The 19568-nt window shown below is 40.0% G+C and overlaps 1 protein-coding gene across 1 annotated transcript; it reads left to right on the forward strand.

Annotated features, from left to right (window-relative positions):
- The first annotated feature begins 635 nt into the window (after positions 1–635).
- Positions 636–13699, forward strand: EIF6 (eukaryotic translation initiation factor 6). Its single transcript, XM_072111676.1, has 7 exons — positions 636–788; positions 877–1008; positions 4105–4190; positions 4730–4905; positions 9053–9229; positions 12605–12786; positions 13447–13699. Exons 2-7 carry the CDS (start codon positions 902–904, stop codon positions 13454–13456), a joined length of 738 nt encoding a protein of 245 aa, XP_071967777.1. The 5' UTR covers positions 636–788; positions 877–901; the 3' UTR covers positions 13457–13699.
- The last annotated feature ends 5869 nt before the right edge of the window (positions 13700–19568 follow it).

Consider the following 19568-nt stretch of genomic DNA (forward strand, 5'->3'; position numbering starts at 1 on the left):
TCCCTGTGATTGTACCAACCCAACGAATAAAGAGCATAAATAAATGCCGCACATGCATCTTTTTTAACCAATTTAGCCCCATTTGGATTTTTTTTCACGCTTCCACATACTGTACATGGAATGGAATAATAAATAGAAAGTACAATGTGCTACCTAAGAAACAAGCCCTCATATAGCTTTGTAAATGGAAACATAAATGAGAAGAGGGCCAAGTCATTAAGGGGTTAATAATATAATATATTAATGTCCTGCATCAAGCGGCATCATCCTGTGAGGGGCCACAAAGGGGGGCATTACATGTTGGGTAACTGAGGGTGAATTACAGAGGTGGCACTAACATAGAAAGGGGTAGAGGAATGTTTGGGGGTTACACCACACAGATTGTCCAGCATGAGATAGAAGGTATATGCCCTGCATCACCAGAAAAAATGGCATTGAACCTCTTTACAACTGTACCCTAATAGGGATGTTGGGATTAACACTGTTTGTACCCTAGACCCTATGAATACTGCATATAAAAATGACTGTCCTTTTCTTTATGACTTGGCCTAGAACAAAGGTTGTGTAAGGTACTGGCAGAAGTAGTTGTGAAATCACAATACTGGCAACAGTCACAGTAAATATGGCGGCACCTGTGTCACGCGTCATCCTCAACGCTGTTTTCTATTGGCTACGTGCGTGACCCTTTCTGACAACGTGACGCCACCCGGAAGTGCAGCAAGTTTCTCGCCTAGCCACGTGTTTGGTTGAGGACGGGAAGTTGGGAGAGTGATCGGTACCGCAGCGAGGTAAGGCTGGGACGCCTGTAGAGGATGCGGGGTCCATGGGATTATGACGGGGCTGTGTATGAAGTCAGCGTGTCTTGTGTGTTTCCAGTGAGAAGAACCCGTGCTGAGCAGCTATGGCAGTCCGCGCCTCCTTTGAGAACAATAATGAGATCGGTTGTTTCGCAAAACTAACAAATACGTATTGCTTGGTGGCCATAGGAGGCTCTGAGAACTTCTACAGGTACTTGTACTCTCCTGATGATCTTATCTGTAAGAGAAGAGAAACCTAGAAGGGTCCTGCATGTTCCCAGAAGGTCCTTAATGTAAGAAAGTAGGTGAGAGGAGGCCCGAAAGTCATTTGCATCCACAGGTGACGTCATACGATGTCATCACATGGAGCTTGTACAGTATATTAGTCATGTGACATGTATACCCTGAAGAGGGTATTGGTATGTAAAATAACATATTTTCTGGACGGTGCTGTGTAGGTGACAGTAATCTATATCACATCTTCTCTGATAAAAGTTGTAGCTTGCCATCACAAGGCATGGCTTTTTACCTAAGACATGCCCTTTGCCCTCCTTTGCCCACCCATTAAGCCATGTTAACATGTGGCGTTTCAAAATGCTATTTTAACACGACTTGCAACTTGAGTGTGGGAGGATACCGGAGTACCCGGAGGAAACCCGCGCAAACACGGAGAGAACATACAAACTCTTTGCAGATGTTGACCTGGGTGGGATTCGAACCCATGACCACAGCGTTGCAAGGCAGAAGTGCTCTCCATGACCTCATCCCTCTCGCTAGTATTCCCACTAAGTATAAGACCCCTTCCCGTGGCCATACTTTAACCTCACCCTCCTCCCACTCATAGTATCTCATAGTCTGCGCAATGATATCATCACACAACCTGCTGGCCTCTGCTGAACACAAATGTGTATCACTATGGTAGCTCTATCTGCTTTTAGTGAGTGTAGATAGAATTGCAGCCCTGGGCTCAACTTCTGTCACCCTTGATGGCGAGACAGGCCCAGAAATTGAAATGTGACCAAAAACATAGATTAACTCTCCGGTGACTGCCCGCCTGCTTTAAATGTCAGCTGGTGCAAGCGTCACTGTAGTTTTCTACTGCTCCCACACTAGCCACAGGAGTAGGTCCAGCTGTCAGAGATCCTAGGGAGAAGGGAGAGGCTGTTTATTACCGCTTCTCCACTCCTTACAGCATTACATTGCAGTGAAGTAGTGTTATGCAGAGAGGAGCAGAGCCAGTGCCTCCGGGTCTAAATGGGTTAATCAGAGTTGCTGGGTCAGATCAGCATCACCAGTGACAGGTGGTCGTTTCCCTCTCTAACTGGGGCTCTTATAGATGCCCCAGTTACAGGGGAAAACTTGTAAAAGGAAAAAAAAAGTGAAATGTAAAGTAAAAACACACACAAAAAATATTAAATATTAAAAAAATACATTAGAAATTTTCCCACTTAATAAAAAAAAAAAAAAATCCCTAGCTACACTACAAAAAACATCACCCCATTTGCCCAAGACTATACATATTATATATCAAATCTACCAAAACAAAATGGGGAATTCGTTAATAATGTTCATTTGATAATCACCAAAAATATAATACTATAAATTTTTTTTTTCCACTTTTAACCGCAAATAAAACTGAAAAAAAAATCTGTAAACTCTTATTACTTTTTAACTAGCTCCATGTGTCCTGAAAAAAAAAAACACAGCAAAAAAAAAAAGTTATGGCCCTTAAACTGCTGTGTACAAAAATTTCTTAAAATGCCCCGATCACTAGAGTCTTTTCAGGCAGTGTCACCCCTTTCCTCTCAAAATCAGTGTTTTTCTTCTCTGCTTTTAGAATTGAGTAGATAGAACTGTGAGTTTTCCTCATCATGGCTTGATTAGATGGCCTCTTTCCCCAATGAAAAGGAGCACAAAATCTTGTCCTGTAAGGCCGGATTCACATTGTGATCTAAGAAGTGGGAAAAGTGGGAACTGAACACTGCATTATATTGATATATTGGGCACAGAGTCCTGGCTTCCCTGATATGCAGCAGAGGCAAAACTCCAATGATTAGTGTCGGCTCCGCTGTATATTGGGGAAACAAGAACTTTTTGCGTCATGTATTCAGTCTCCATTAATGATGTAGGTCTGTTTCACAGGACTCTGCGCAGTCCATGGTTCACAGACTGATGACCGCACTGTGAATCTGCCCTAAGTCTGCTGCTAGGGGTATGTACTGCCTTAAACTATGGGATTTCCTATATAGCTCCTCTTCTACTGTCGGTTAACTGAACATAAGGGAAATGCTCACTCGTTAATCTTTTGCATTTGCCTTTGTAAAGTTAGCTGTTTTATACAATTTGTCGGGCATGTACAGACTAAATTCTTGATGAGGAAACGCCTACTTTAATTATATTTATTTAACTATGGTGTATCTAGTGCTTTGCTTCACTTCAGTTTCCTAAACGAAGGACCTATTCACATGAGTTTTTTCCTATGTATCCTATCCATGATTTCAAAGGACTGGCTACTCCTTGTCCGTTTTGTACAACCTTTGTGTCCACATCTTTTTTTTTTTTTTTTTTTTTTTTTTTCCATATGGTCATATGCTATCCTTCAATCTCTTTCAAGTTAATTGGAAGAAAAAAAACAGACTTCACACAAATGTCAGTTTTTTTTTTTCTTTTCCTGGACTCATTGGCCGACACTTGCTAATGGCTGTGCGCCAGTTTTTCTGTCTGAACTGTGTCTGTTTCGGAGACACATTTCTGGCGCATGCAGCACAAGTGCCCAGCGTCTTAGGGTGATGTCATACATGGCGTGTTTTGTCAGTTTTTAAACATCCGTTTTTGGCAGTGTACCATGCATTTGGCTGCTTACAACCTGTTTATCTATTAAGATAATTGGGAAAAACAGACCAAAAATGCCATGTGTGGCATCACCCTTAGAATCATAGTCTTGTATTAACCCTTACAACTAGCCACCATCTTATGTGTGTGTTTATTTATGACGGGTAGGCAAGTGATCGCATTCTCCTCCAGGGGTCCCCCACCCTCTTCCTCCTTGCGCCAAAGTGGTCACAGTACCGCCTTCTCCCTATGCAAAACGTTGCATAAAATAATTTTTTGGATTGCTATACTTTTGCCTAAATAAAATCATTTGAAAATTCATTATTTAGTAGTGCCAAGTTATCTTATTATATTGAAATGTTTATAAATGACAACTTTAGCACAAGTTATGTTTTCAACATTTGTCTCGCCACCATGTGAGATGTTCTACCCCGTACAGAAAACCCTGTTTTAATTCTGAGCCTTTCTCTTGCAGTGTATTTGAAGGAGAGCTTTCTGAGACTATACCAGTAGTCCATGCCTCAATTGCTGGATGCAGAATCATTGGCAGAATGACTGTAGGTGCGTAATGAGCTTAAAGAGGACACCCATGACAAAAGCACCAGGAGCTGCTTGCTAAAGTAAGCAGCTCCTAGTGCTATCTCCGATGCACCAATGTTACCCTGCTAGTTGTTTTGGAACCCTCTGATAACACTTACAGACACAAAGTTGCAAAGTACAATAGACACTTAAAGTGGTCCTGCGTATTCATGAGGGGCGGGGCTAGGGGCGCATGAAGCTCGGCAGTCACCTCCGGTCTTTAGTAAGCAGCTCCTAGTGCTTTTGTTATGGGAGACAGATCCTCTTTAGCATTGCCATACAATACTACATATAGAGAATTTAGTATAAAATTGCTCATTGATTGCTATTGTTGCACTGCTACCAAACAAAACTTGCTGCGGTAATTGGGTGACTTTTGTTATGTATTTCTTAAATTTTGAAGACCTGTCAAGCCAATGACTGCAGCTCTCAATGTTGCCCTTTGTATCTTAGTTACATAAGGCCAACAGATCTTCCCACTCTGTAATGTGTAAAAATCTTCTTGTTCAAATTTGATTTAGGAAACCGTAATGGCCTTTTAGTTCCAAACAACACAACAGACCAAGAGCTTCAACACATCAGAAACAGTCTGCCAGCCTCTGTTCGAATCCAAAGAGTAGAGGAGCGTCTCTCAGCCTTAGGAAATGTGATTGCATGCAATGACTATGTGGCCCTCGTACATCCTGATCTTGACCGGGTATGCCTCTTTTTATTTTCCCAATTTTATTTAATAATTATCCTGTGTTTGCACATTTATTGAGATGGAGTTTAACCTTGCCTATGTCTCTCACACTGAATTATTTTCTCAGTACTTTTTATCTGAGTCTGAAGCTTGCATTTTATTTTTCAGAAGATTGTCTTGTATGTTATCTAGGTATATTGTTTGGCTCAGACAGTTGGGTACTGTATCTGTAAAATTCTGATCGCTATAGCTTTGTAGAATCCCTTTCCCTAATGCATCTGACCTTAAATGGGTTGTGCCAACTATTTGTTATCCCTTATCTGCATAATAGGGTATAATAAGGCATAAGATAAATGTGTTCAACTCCTGGGTCCCCCAGCAATCTGAAGAAGGGGTGTCCCATTGTCACTAATGGGTGGAATGGCAGGTTGAGCATGTATCCTGCCTCTCCATTCCATAGTGTGGGTGTGCTGGAGATGGGCAAGCTCTGTGCAGCTCTGCATAATCTGTAGGCGCTATATAAATAAAAAAAATAATATTAATAATTCCCAAAACTTCTTTACAATTGAATGGAGTGGCAGTGCATATGCTTGACCTTCCCTTTTTAATTAGTGAGAATGGGACCCCCTATTCTCTAGATTGCTTAGGACCACATTCTTGTTAACGCTGGGGTTCCCAGCACTTGGACCCTCAATGATCATCTTGTGTCTTGAGGATAACTTGAATAGTTGGTACAACCCCTTTAAAAACAGCTTCACTTTAACCCCTTAAGGACGGAGGGTTTTTCGGCTTATTTCTCGCTCTCCAACTTCAAAAATCCATAACTTTTTCATTTTTCCGTGTACAGACCTGTGTGAGGGCTTATTTTGTGCGTAACAAATTTTACTTTCCCGTAATGTTATTTATTTTAACATGCCGTGTACTGCGAAGCTGAAAAAAAATTCCAAATGTGGAAAAATTGAAAAAAAACCGCATGTGCGTCACGTTCTTGTGGGCTCAGTTTTTACGACTTTCACTCTTCGCTCCAAATAACACGCCTACTTTATTCTTTGGTTCGGTGTGATCGCGGTGATACCAAATTTATATAGGTTTTATTGTGTTTTAATACATTTTCAAAAATTAAACGAATGTGTACAAAAAAGAATAAATTTTTTTTGCCATCTTCTGACGCTAATAACTTTTTCATACTTTGGCGCACGGAAATGTGTTAGGGGTCATTTTTTGCGAAGTGAAGCGTCGTTTTCATTGCTACCATTTTGAGGTCTGTGCGACATTTTGATCATTTTTTATTTCATTTTTTATGTTATGTAAAAAGGTGTAAAAGTCGCATTTCGGACATTTGGGCGCCATTTCCCGCCTCGGAGGTCACCGCCGTCCGTAACCGGTTTTATATTTTGATCGGGCATTTCGGGACGCGGCGATACCTAATATGTTTGTGATTTTTACTGTTTATTATGTTTTATATCAGTTCTAGGGAAAGGGGGGTGATTTGAACTTTTAATATTTTATAATTTTTTTTATTTTTTAAACTTTTTTTTTTTTCTTTTTTTTTTTCACGATCTTTTAGACCATCTAGGGTACATTAACCCTAGACGGTCAGATCGCTGCTACCATATACTGCAATACTTCTGTATTGCAATATATGGCATTTTTGCAGCACATTCATTACAATGAGCCACTGGCTCATTTAACGAATCTGCAGCTGCCAGATAGCCTCGTGTCAAAAGAATAGTTATTTACAAAAAAGGTCCCTAGGGACCTCACTGAGACCCATTGGTCTAAAACTTAACTTTTAATGTATTCACACAGTAAAAATCTAATTTGAATTGTCTAGACCTATTCAAAGACACACAATTAAAATTTCTACAAGTCTATGGTGTGGGATCTATTATTGTTTGTAAGTAAGTCCAGTTAGAGCGAGATTGTCTGTTACTTTAATTCAGTGTAAGGTGGAACACTAGATGTCACCAGTGGATTAGTAATGGTTTATCTATGTATCGATACAATAGTGTTTTTGTTAGAACTGCAACTTAGTTGCTATGACTGTATCCACTGATGCAACACTGCTCTACTCTTGGACAACTTCCAAGTCCCCACTCACCGGCATATCCACCAGTGTTCCCCCTATCTATAGATCTTTTACTCTCACTCACTATCTAACAATTATTGGACTGAATATATGAACTGATCCCTACACACCATGTCATTGCTATCTAAAATGAGAATAATAGCCCCCCCCCCCCCCCCCCCCCCCCCGACATGTTTCGCCAAAACAATGGCGTCCTCAGGGGTGCCGGGGCTATAAAAGTTAAGTTTTAGACCAATGGGTCTCAGTGAGGTCCCTAGGGACCTTTTTTGTAAATAACTATTGTTTGTGTACGGACCCAGTCATATAACACATCCACGTCTGATATTGGCTCGTGTCAAAAGAAGACACGAGGCTACCATGGCAACCGATCGCCGCCCCCCGATGACGTTCGGGGGCGTGGCGATCGAAAAAAGATGGCGCCGCCCACGCGCCTCCGTCTTTTAAATGCCGCCGGCGACTTTGCCGCCGGCAACGGGGGGGTTAATAGCCGCGGTCGGTGCTAGCACCGACCGCGGTTATTAGCGGTGGGGGTTTTATGCATTATGCAAAAACCCCCACCTTTGTATGAAGAGGACTCAGCCCGTGAGCCCTCTTCATACATCCCTTATACCTCTGCGCCGTAGAGCTACGGCGCAGAGCGTTAAGGGGTTAAAGGAACATTATTTTAAACAAAAAAGGGAGTCATGCATAGAGGTTACTGATCCTAAGCAGTTTAATGTGCTATATATTGCAAAGACCATGTGATTTTACATATGTATTGGGGAAAATGTATCATTGTATCATTTCAAAACAATCTATGCCCGCCTAAGTTATCAATTTTACCTGCTAACCCAGGTACCTAAACATTTAACTATATTGTTTGCCTTGCTACTATTTTATGCCATAACCTTTGGGTTGCTGTGGACTGCTTTGAAAAAGTTCTCTAGTAAATGTGCCTTTTAAGTAAAAAAAAAAAAAAAACATTTCTAAACTCATTATGCATTGAAAAATCAGAATATGTTCCCCATTGTTTGCTAAATAAAGTGGTAGATTTCTTTTAAGTAAACACCTACACATGCTCACTGGTCTTCATCTTTATCCAGGCGGTGGTCTATGCTAATCTTGACACTAGGATCAACAAGAAAAGAGACTTATAAAAAGCAAGCCGGAGTGCATGGATGAGATGTCCCTCGATCTGGGCAGCTAATTTTGCACGCCCCTTGCGTGACATAATCTGACATGGGAGAGGGAGGTGCAAGAGGCGTGCTTAATTAGCTGGCAACATCTCATTCCGGCACTCCGTTTTGCTTTTTAGAACTGTAGGTGATCCCAGTGTGTCAAGGTTAGCGAAGACTAATGCCAGAGATTTATAAAAAGCAAACCAGAGCGTGGGAACAAGATGTCCAGTGCTCCGGGTTGCTAATTATGCACGCCTCCCACACCACCGGAAGAGGAGGACAGGTGAGTATGTGTAGGTGTTTGTTACTCGGGTAACGTAGTAGATTTCCTTTAACCTCACATAGCACTGCTGGGATCAGTAATTTGCACTCAAGTCACATGTCCATATGATATGCCATGGCTCTATTTGAAATAAGCAAACAATGGTGTGGTATTGGGGAACTGTCAGCATGGCACTGGTTAAAAATAGGGACAACTTAGCTTATTTTAACATCTGAGTGGCTTTTTAAAAACGTGGCCAAAAGAATGTACCTTTTTTGTTGCAAACAACTGATGATTGTCTAAAATAAAAAAAAATAGTAAAGTGTCTGTACTTTGCTGCACTTTGCCGCAGCAGCCAATGTCTGCCTGTATTTCTGATCAACACCACTGAGGTCACTGCTGCAAACAGAATTTAGCTGCATAGTATTTGGATGAACAAAAATTGCAGTGATCACAACATTGCAGGAACAACTAGCAGTTTCTAAGAACACATATGTGTATATGCATATATGCAACAGCTGATATATATTTATATTTTTAATGCGATTATCAGCTGTTGCAGCTGTTTATTAAAAAAAAAAATGTATAAAAATTTACTGCAAGCAGATGCTGCATTTTAGGTGATCTAATAATGTGTATGTGTATGTGTTTCAGGAGACGGAGGAGATCCTGGCAGATGTCCTGAAAGTAGAAGTTTTCAGACAGACTGTTGCTGATCAAGTTCTTGTTGGCAGTTACTGTGCATTTAGTAATCGAGGCGGTGTAGTGCATCCTAAAACATCAATAGAAGACCAGGATGAACTGTCGTCTTTACTACAAGTCCCCTTAGTGGTAAATGTTGTAAATGGAAGCTGCTTTTCTTTTGGCATTCTTTTCATAAAAGGGATTTCTGTTTTTTTGGTAAACATAATTGGAGGTGAATTTAGAAGTGTTTGGTCTTGTTGAGGCAAGCAAAAATTATTCTAACTTGTACTGAAGATATTTTATTGCAGATCTACTTAATAGACACACCCATTGCTTTCATTTACTTACAATGGGCTGGTGGTTTGAGAATGAAAAGCATCGATGACTTTATGGCATTGCACCTTGCATGCCATACATTTCCCTGATTGGTTTACAATATAACGCATTTTCCCAGCTATTTTGTGTTAATAATTGAACTTATGGGAAACCTCTCATGATGATTTAAAGCATACATTGCACACCAACCTGTCATCCAGGACAGTGGAAGGGTCACAATAATATATTTCTTTGTGTTGGAAAGCATTATACAGAAACAGATTTTTAAATGCTGTTCTAAAACAACCTGTAAGGGGTTTCGAGGCAGAGAAGAGTTCTAGTAGGTACATCTTTGGAAGTCAAGGCAGCACCTTGTCAGGGTAGCCTTTAATGATCAGGGTAGCCGTATTTTTCAGACTATTTATAAGACGCACTGGACCATAAGACGCACCTAGGTTTTAGAGGTGGAAAAATAAGAAAAAATGTTTTTTTCCCCAAATAGTGTGCTAAAACATTTAATAAAGTAACAGTAAAGTAGCAGCGCCTTACGGGGCGGTGCAGCCATGTTTCTCTTTGGAGAGGGGTAGGGGCGAGCAGCCCTCACCCCCTTCTCCACTCCAAGGCATCAACGTGTGCCTGCCGTGATACGTATGGCAGGCACACGTTCATGTGAATGTAGCCTAAGGGGACTGTGTAGGGGATACTTTAATTAGGGGTCATTGTGTGACATTTAGTGAAGTGTCATTTGGTGAAGTGCACATTTGGTGAAGTGCACTGTGTTTGGGGAGAATTAATAGGGAGACTTTATTAGGGGACATTTTATGGGACACTGTTACCTGATGCTGAAGGATGGCTCCCGTGCCGACACTACAAGTGTTCTGTCAGATTCAGCTCTATACATAACACTTGGTGGTCGGGGGGAGTGATAGAATTATGCTGACACCTAGTCAGGGGATCTCAAGAGTTACTAGGGCTGTATAGGTATGAGTATATGTGACAATGGTTACAAGAGCTTACAATCTATGAGGAGGGGAGGACAGGGGGTGACAATGTTTGTACAATTGCCACAAGAGCTTACAATCTATGAGGAGGAGAAGGGGACACAGGAGGTGACAGTGCTTGTACAATGGTCACAAGAGCTTACAATCTATGAGGAGGAGGGGACACAAGAGGTGACAATGCTTGTACAATGGCCACAAGAGCTTACAATCTATGAGAAGGAGGGGGAGATACAGGGTGACAATGCTTGTACAATGGTCACAAGAGCTTACAATCTATGAGGAGGAGGGGACAGAAGAGGTGACAATGCTTGTACAATGGCCACAAGAGCTTACAAAAAGATATAGTGGGTAGCACAACCAACAATACAGTAGAGCAGGTGCATAAATATATACAAACAATCCAACTGAGAGACAAGATGCACCACAAGTTGCTCATAGATAATGCAATTCAAATATTTATTAGTATCCAAACAAGATCAACATAAGACATACATTTAAAATCATTTAAAACATGCAATATACATGAAATGACAACCGGAGACCCCGGTATGGGTCTTCACAGTGAACACCCCCTGCTACGAGTACTCAGTGGTCCTCAATAATCCCTACCACTCAATATACAATATTATTCTTGGTCAATGCATATGCCAACAAAAAGTCTCTGCCATACAAGGTTAATGCAAAAACCCCAAGAGTACTGATAAACACCTATATTTGTTATAAAGTGCAAGTGCTAAGTGTTTAAAGTGTACAAAGTGTCAAAAAGTGGCAGCAGGAGTTTGCAAAAGTGCAGATGCTAGTTACCAAATGCTGGCAGGCAGGCATACAGGTGGAGGGAGAAAGAAGCAGGGGTGTGCGGCTCCCCACGCGTTTCGTCGCTCTGGGCGACTTCCCCCGAAACGCGTGGGGAGCCGCACACCCCTGCTTCTTTCTCCCTCCACCTGTATGCCTGCCTGCCAGCATTTGGTAACTAGCATCTGCACTTTTGCAAACTCCTGCTGCCACTTTTTGACACTTTGTACACTTTAAACACTTAGCACTTGCACTTTATAACAAATATAGGTGTTTATCAGTACTCTTGGGGTTTTTGCATTAACCTTGTATGGCAGAGACTTTTTGTTGGCATATGCATTGACCAAGAATAATATTGTATATTGAGTGGTAGGGATTATTGAGGACCACTGAGTACTCGTAGCAGGGGGTGTTCACTGTGAAGACCCATACCGGGGTCTCCGGTTGTCATTTCATGTATATTGCATGTTTTAAATGATTTTAAATGTATGTCTTATGTTGATCTTGTTTGGATACTAATAAATATTTGAATTGCATTATCTATGAGCAACTTGTGGTGCATCTTGTCTCTCAGTTGGATTGTTCACAAGAGCTTACAGTCTATGAGGAGGAGGACACAGGAGATGACAGTGCTTGTACAATGGCCACAAGAGCTTACAGTCTATGAGGAGGAAGACAAAGGTGGTGACAGTGATTGTACAATGGGCACAGGAATTTACAATCTATGAGGAGGAGGGGGACACAGGAGGTGACATAGACTGTAAACTCCTGTGACCTTGTAAAAGCACTGTTTGGGAATTGTTCAGTTTCACACACCTGTGAGAACAGCACAGCAGGCACAGGAGCAGAGACTCCAGTACTGGTCACTTGTCCTGTCCCCTCTATAGTGGTATTTGATGCCCCTGCAGCACGAGCAGTTGGGACAATGGGAGAAGACAGTGACCTGTCCGGCATCAGTCATAGTGAGAGCTCTGTGCTGAGGGGGCGTGGCTTCTGCTTCCCTTCTTCAGATAACCTGGAAGTGGATGTCACACTCTGTGTGCCCTGCACGAGATCACTGAGCTCCGCTGCTCACAGAAACTAGCAGGCGGCAGCTGTGTGTGGAGCCGAGCTCAGCACTGCCCCTGCATTACTGCCATGTGCCGTCCTCCATTCCCTCCTGCAGTGGAGGGCTGAGACCCGGCAGCTACATTCTACATTCGGACTATAAGACGCACCATTGTTTTTTCCCCATCTTCTGGGGAAAAAATGTGCGTCTTATAGTCCAAAAAATACGGTACATTACCCTATGGGACATTAGTCAAGAGCTTGTCTTCTCTCTGCCCATGTGACTTCTTAGATCATTTGCATGTAATTCTTTTGGGGGTGTAAACATTTTCTTAACATTTATTTTCTACCTTTTTTTTTTTTTTAGGCTGGTACAGTAAATAGAGGTAGTGAAGTGATTGCAGCAGGAATGGTTGTCAATGACTGGTGTGCTTTCTGTGGCCTGGACACAACAAGTACAGAACTGTCCGTCATTGAAAGTGTATTTAAGCTTAGTGATGCTCAGCCAAGCACCATTGCCACAAGCATGAGAGACTCTCTTATTGACAGGTATGTTGATTTTCATTCCCTTCAAATAGCCATAGGTTTTATATATTATTCAGTAACCGTGAAGGACTTTTTTAGGACTTCAAAATATAAGCAGGGAAAGGATTGTTAAAATAAAAAAAAAAATTTATTGGAAAAGCCACAAATGTGCACAATTGCATGACACATTCAGGATCAGTAATTCATGATTGCCCGTTGACTGGAACTTCACTCTGCTGCAAACTGAATGCAAGCGGCTTCTACACTTTTAGGGTGATATACATTAACCTCTCTGTAAGATGTGGCAGACAAGGCATATTTACATACCTTTGGGTCTGATGGAGATTTCCACCCTTATTTGTGGAGTTCACATCTACATATACTTCAAAGCTTTGGTGCAAAATTCCAGGCTTCATATATTCCCCCGCCTTTGTGCAATTGAGTATCACAGAAAAACATTTTGGATTCTAGGCTTCACCAATCAACCATTACTTTTATATTGGGCATAGCTTGAAGGACAAATGATATGACATTGCCAGGGATTTAATAATTGGACACTTGTGATTAAGTTAGCAGTAGCACAACAGGTTACTAAACCACATTATATTAGATGCCATGATTAGATACTAGGCTGCCATGCAATTTGAATAACTTGCTTTTTTTTTTTCTTTTTGCTGTCTTTAGTCTGACATAAACTGTTCAACACTGAATATCCCAAGAATCGGCTGCTCCTCATAAAAAATGTACTTGGATGTTAATAGAAGAGGATTACTGCTCTGTATGTCAAGCCGCTTCTGCTTCACCTACTAAACCATATGCATAATAGTAGGACATGTGTCTTCATGCAGCCTACATGTTCAAAAAAATAAAATTAAGCAGTTGTATATTGCACTTAATCTTTTTCTTTTAATGTAATAAATACGTTTTATAACTTAAATTTGTTAATGTGTTTCTCCACTATACATGATTTTAAATCTCTTCAGCAGAGACGCTGGTTCAAACATATAAATTGCAATGACAAATCTAAAGTAAATAACGCATTTGACATTTCCTTCAATTTCTGACATTATACATATTTCTAATATATTCATGTTAAAAAATTTTCTTGCATGATTTAAAGATCGGGGGTCTGCACTAATATCAGAGTAGAATGGTGCAGCTCATGGATCAGTTCTGTGTAGTGCATTAATGGGCATGTGACACATCATGTGGCAAACCTCTCCCTCCATGGAGGCTTTGAGAAATGTAGTACATTGGTACCTGTCACCTATAAATTTAGATAAATAAGATTTGGACACATCATCGTAAGTAGTAATTGATCATGTTGGCCATGATTTAAATAATGGGAGAGAATATAGATGTTTTACTCTTTGCATACCCAGAGCATATTTCTCCTGTTTCATCCGTACTGAGGTGATTAGACTATCCGGAGGCTGTAAAGAGTTGCGTCATTAGACAGTGTCAGGCTCCATTATCTCTCAGCTGGTAGTGAAGAATAGCATAGAAAGATAATTTACACACAACTGTTTAAATGAGGTAGAGAAAAAGGACATAGGAACGCGTTATATTACAAAGTTAATGATTATCTGCAGTAATTATTTGTAGAATATTGTTTAAAGTGTAGTTACACTTCAATATATGAACACTTACTTCAACATAACGACACAAAGCGTGCTCAACAATTAGGTGGTAAAGATGATTTGTACAAGAAGCCACTATGGCTATAAAAGATCCCTGGCATGGGTTGCCCAGTACATGGCAGAGCTTTTCAACTAATCCTCCTCACTAAACAGTGGATAGTCTCCAGGTGAGAGGATGGCAGCCTTGGGGGAAAAACAGCCATACATTCTATTTGTTGCATGTTTGATAATGCTTTTCAGCCTAGTTACAACCCCTTTAACATTGTCAAAGATGCAACAAATACACTGTATGGCTTGAAAAAACAGCATAACGGGACAAAAATGGATACCAAAACTGCATAAATCACTAGTACAAGACATTGCACAAAACATCGTAGTATGCCTCCTCTCTGCTCTCACGTTCCCTCCCTTCCTTCCTGATAATACATTTTACACTTTGAAGTGTATGCTGAATCCTGTCCTACTAACCAGAGGGAAAGAAATTCACTACGGTGGAAACCCTGATGGGATAGGTCACAACAGTCAACTATCCAGCAAATTGTTAAGCGAGCACAGGACTACTAAATTATTAAACTACTTCTACTTCTTGCCCTCAAATCCACTTTTTGGAAGCAATTTAAGGGGTCAATCCAGGCAATACTATTAGTGCAGACCATACATGGCATTCATCAGTGCTTTTTACAACCCTGTTTCATGTTCTGCCCCTGGGTGATGTATACCATGTGATAGCTATTTTAACTTGATTATTCATCTAAAGGGATGAACCCTTCTAATATATGGATGTTCAACTCCTAGCCCTACACATTGGAACTTTGAGCACAAGGAGCGTTCATTTCAATGAACTACTTCTTAACCTGTAGTTTATGTATAAATGATATGTTGTATCAATTTTATAGCAGAAAGTAAGGAAAATGCAGCACTATATTCCAGATACAAATTACTACTTTATTTCAACATGACATCAAAGTAAAAGAATCAGCATAACAAGGGCTAGAATAGTATCCTAGTGTATTCAAACCACCAAAAATAAAAATCATGTAATACTAATAGATCCATAACTTGGCCTTAAAGGGAGCCTGTCATCAGAGGGACATATTTTACTGGGTACAGGTTCCCATAGAACTATTTTCCAAGTGGATTCCCACAAAGGGCAAGTTGGTCCAGCAGGTGTTAGACACTATTATCCTTCAACAGTTTCTGGAGGCTCTTCCTGCACCAATAAAAATCTGGGTAAAGGAACATCATCCTGAAAGTGGTGATAAAGCTTTGACTTGCGGAAAATTATCTGCTTGCAAAGAAACGACTGGTCCAGAAGTCAAGTGTGGTAAGACCTTCTTTCAATACTACGGTATCACTGATAAGCCAAAACATGAGACAGTAAAACTTAAACTCTGCACAAAGACCTTACTTGTTTTGCCTGTGGGATGGCTGGACGTTATGCTATAGACCAGTGATGGCAAACCTTTTAGATGCCGAGTGCCCAAACTACAACCGAAACCCACATATTTTTCGCAAAGTGCCGATTCGACAATTTAAGCAGTAACTTATTACTCCCTGCTCTATTACATGTTTAAATTGTATTGCCACCTGATGACACCAATACAGTAGAAATAAGGAGAAGAAGTTTGGATTATCATATTAGCTTTCTTCTAGGGTCCTGGACTGCCTGGGACTGCAGGAGGCCTTGAGTCCTGTCTGGCGAACTCTGCCTTGGGGTGATGGCACCGGTGCCAATAGAGAGGGCTCCGAGTGCCACCTCTGGCACCCGTGCCATAGGTTCGCCACCACTGCTATAGACTGTACCAATATAGCTAGCAAAAAAGTTAAAGGGTCTCCAGCAAATTGTGTTTGTCGTGTGAGAGACTATTTATATCCTGTTACTGTTAAAGGGGTATTCTCGTCTGGGCACTCACATTCAGTTTCACTAATCTTCCATATATAAACATTTCTTCAATTGGATGTTATTAAAAATATGTTCCTGTGTAAAGATAATTTCTCATAAATGTAGTCATGTTGTCCCTTAGAAACCAGATAGCTTCCTTGGATACGACCATGTCACACTCTGGCAGTGGTGACCAGACTTGGGCTACAGAGTCCTGCCGGACCACCAGGATTCAGCAATCATTGCCACAGGACGGCTGTGGGACATGTAGTAACTCCCGGACATTTCATATACAAAACCTTTTTGTTTATTTGTGCAATCCCTCCAGCAGAGGTGGCCGTATCAGAGGAAGCTATCTCGTTTCTAAGGGACAAAATGACTACATTTATGAGAAATTATCTTCACACAGGAACATTTTTTTTAATAACATCAAATTGAAGAAATGTTTATATATGTCAGATTTATCAAACTGAATGTGAATGCCCGGACGAGAATACCCCTTTAACTCCCAGGCTGTGACTGCTTTGATTGATACTGGGAGCCAGCAGTCTCTGATAAGATCATCTACCTAACCTAATAAATTTTACTTTTTTTCCATGACATGGGACAACTTGATAGTATAGTTTTATTTACATTTATTTTCTTTATGAAATTTGCTAATAATTGACAACAAATTTGAAAAAATAAACTGTCATTTTTCCAATCAGTTTTTTTTTAATAAGTAGTAACTTTTACCAAAATATGTTATAAATATGTTCAGCATTATTTTATTACCCTTTCCTAGGTTGATCTACAGATGCAGAGGGTGCATGTACTTCTGCAAAGTGAAAGTCTCCTGCAGTTTCTTCTATATTCTCCCTTCAGCTGACAGGCTGGAGGGGGGCACACTTCAAGTGCCTATATCTCCTGAACCCTTGAATCTAGAAACATAATTCTGGTGTCATATTATACAAGAGATATCCACTCTTAAAGGTACAATCAGGAAAAGAAAGCTATATATAAAAAATATCTTTTCTGTTAAGCATCCATACATTATATCAAAGGGTAGATTCTTCTATTTAATATGACACAAAAATTGTGTTTCTCAGTGCCATGGTTCAGGAGATATAGCCAAGTTTATACATTAGTAGGAAATTGTTCCACAGAGAACAAAACTATTCTAAAATACAAAAAGAATGTTTGGTCTTAAAGTGGGCCATATAATGTCTATTATTATCATCTTTTGGGCAAAGAATTTGTGTTAATTTCTGGCCATCATGCTTTATTTTGGTTGAAAACAATGAAGAGTAGCAATGCTTGTTTAACACGATGGTACTGGGTCTTGTTATAGTACAAACCAGGAAGTCAGCATAAGAATGCTTATCACATATTCAGATTTGGAGCCCAAATTCCAGGAGGATGATTTTGTGGAAGGGCAAGCTTCCACTTGAGCAGGGGGTGAATAGTATACTATTTGTCTGTCTGTGTGCTTGTACCTTTCTCTGATTTTCTCCTCCTTCTGGCCAGCAGACCTTTGTATCTATCCACTATTTCAACAGACAAACTAGTTCAGCATTCACCACTCAGCATAACCTGCATCTTACCTGGGTGTGCAAAACCTGAGCACAGGGTGTGCTAGGGTTATATAGCCTGCACATGATTAATGAAGGGTGATGCAGAGCTGCAGCCATGCTTAATGTGTTTGCATTTCTTATGATTTGGTTACTTCTGTAGATTGTATGCTCTTCTTTATTGAAAAAGGGAGATAAACTGTATTGTGATGTTTTATACATTTATATGTAAAATAGTATCTTATGTGTGATATTTGTTATGAAAGGTGCAGCCCAAAGGTGTATCCCTTTAAGACTCCAGGAGTCTGGGAATAGTTGGGTATGTAATGACACCTGTGTGTACATAGAATGGCAGTATTTCAGAGTGTCTGAGCTGACCACAGAGGAGTTTTTTGTTCCAAGGTAGCTGCAACCTGATCCCTGAATTATCAACATTTTTATTCTTCCTATGTTCTGTTTATTATTTGCTCAAATAAATACAAAGCCTTCTTTTCATCAGAAGCCTGAGTGCAGACCTTTTTCAACAACCGAAGAACCCACATTTCAACATGTAATGGCAGTGGTGGGATTCAAACCCACAGCCCCAAAGAAACTGGAGATATGTTTTCTTCTGCCCACTAAAAAAGGTCTTCAATTTTCATCAGTAAATTGTCCACCATGCTGAAATATCTATTTATTTGAGTAAAACCATATTAAAAAGCTGTACAAACTGTTTAATGAGAGGAACATATTTAATAGCTTTCCTAAATAGCTTAGTTAGAAACAGGTGAATGTATCAGTAGATACTTAGAATAGCCATATAATTATATAATATGAATTAAATTATGATTATCTGTTTTTTTTCTTTTGAGACAAGTGCGAAGAATGTAAATCATAGTTTGAAGAGTCACTGCAGGAGAACAAAGAGCATGTAGATTAGGGAGATGGAAAGTGTGTTATCCTGAAAAGAAATGGTTAAGGTCAACTCCTGAAAATAGACTCTGAAAGGAAACATGGATCAAATTACAGCACCTATGAAAGTTTGCTTGGTGTCAAAGAAAGTTCCAACTGAGCAAAGGCAGTATTTAATATGTTTAATAACTGGTCATTGATTTTTTCATTTGAAGATTTTCCTCAATTTTATGTAAAAAACATCAATTTATTTCTCACCTCTAGTATTATTTATTTCTCGTTCACTTCTGGTTCAATTCTGGTATAATTCGGAGAAGCACTTATAAAACTGCACTTGTTTAAACTGCACTAAATGACCAGGGTCATAAATGACCAAATGTCCACAATATATACAGCTTTGATTAACTAATGAAAAGAAACATGTGTGAAAGTGGGAGGGTCACATTAAAGCAAATTAAAATACTATAAACAAATACATATCCAAATAGAAAGACACATGTTTAAGAACAAATGTAATAGCTAGAAAAGTAATCATTAAGCTTATTAAAAGAGGTGGAGAAAAATAAATGATTAAATTGTGAAATATGCAATATTAAAATGCACAAAAAAGATAATGCAACCATTCATTTCAGAGCCATAGAACAAACAAGCAGTAAGTAAAATTGATGAAAAATCAAAAGTAGATGTTTAAGATATAAAAAGAAAAATGTTCAAATATGTTTACATTTATTCCTATAGGCTTTTGAAATGATACTTTTACATTTACCAAAACCAACACGCCTTGTGGTTGTTTTGCCGCATTCACGCCAGATGAGCAGCTATACATCTATAATCGCTCGGTAA

The sequence above is a fragment of the Engystomops pustulosus genome, chromosome 6, assembly GCF_040894005.1.
Source record: "Engystomops pustulosus chromosome 6, aEngPut4.maternal, whole genome shotgun sequence".
NCBI classification, from domain to species: domain Eukaryota; kingdom Metazoa; phylum Chordata; class Amphibia; order Anura; family Leptodactylidae; genus Engystomops; species Engystomops pustulosus.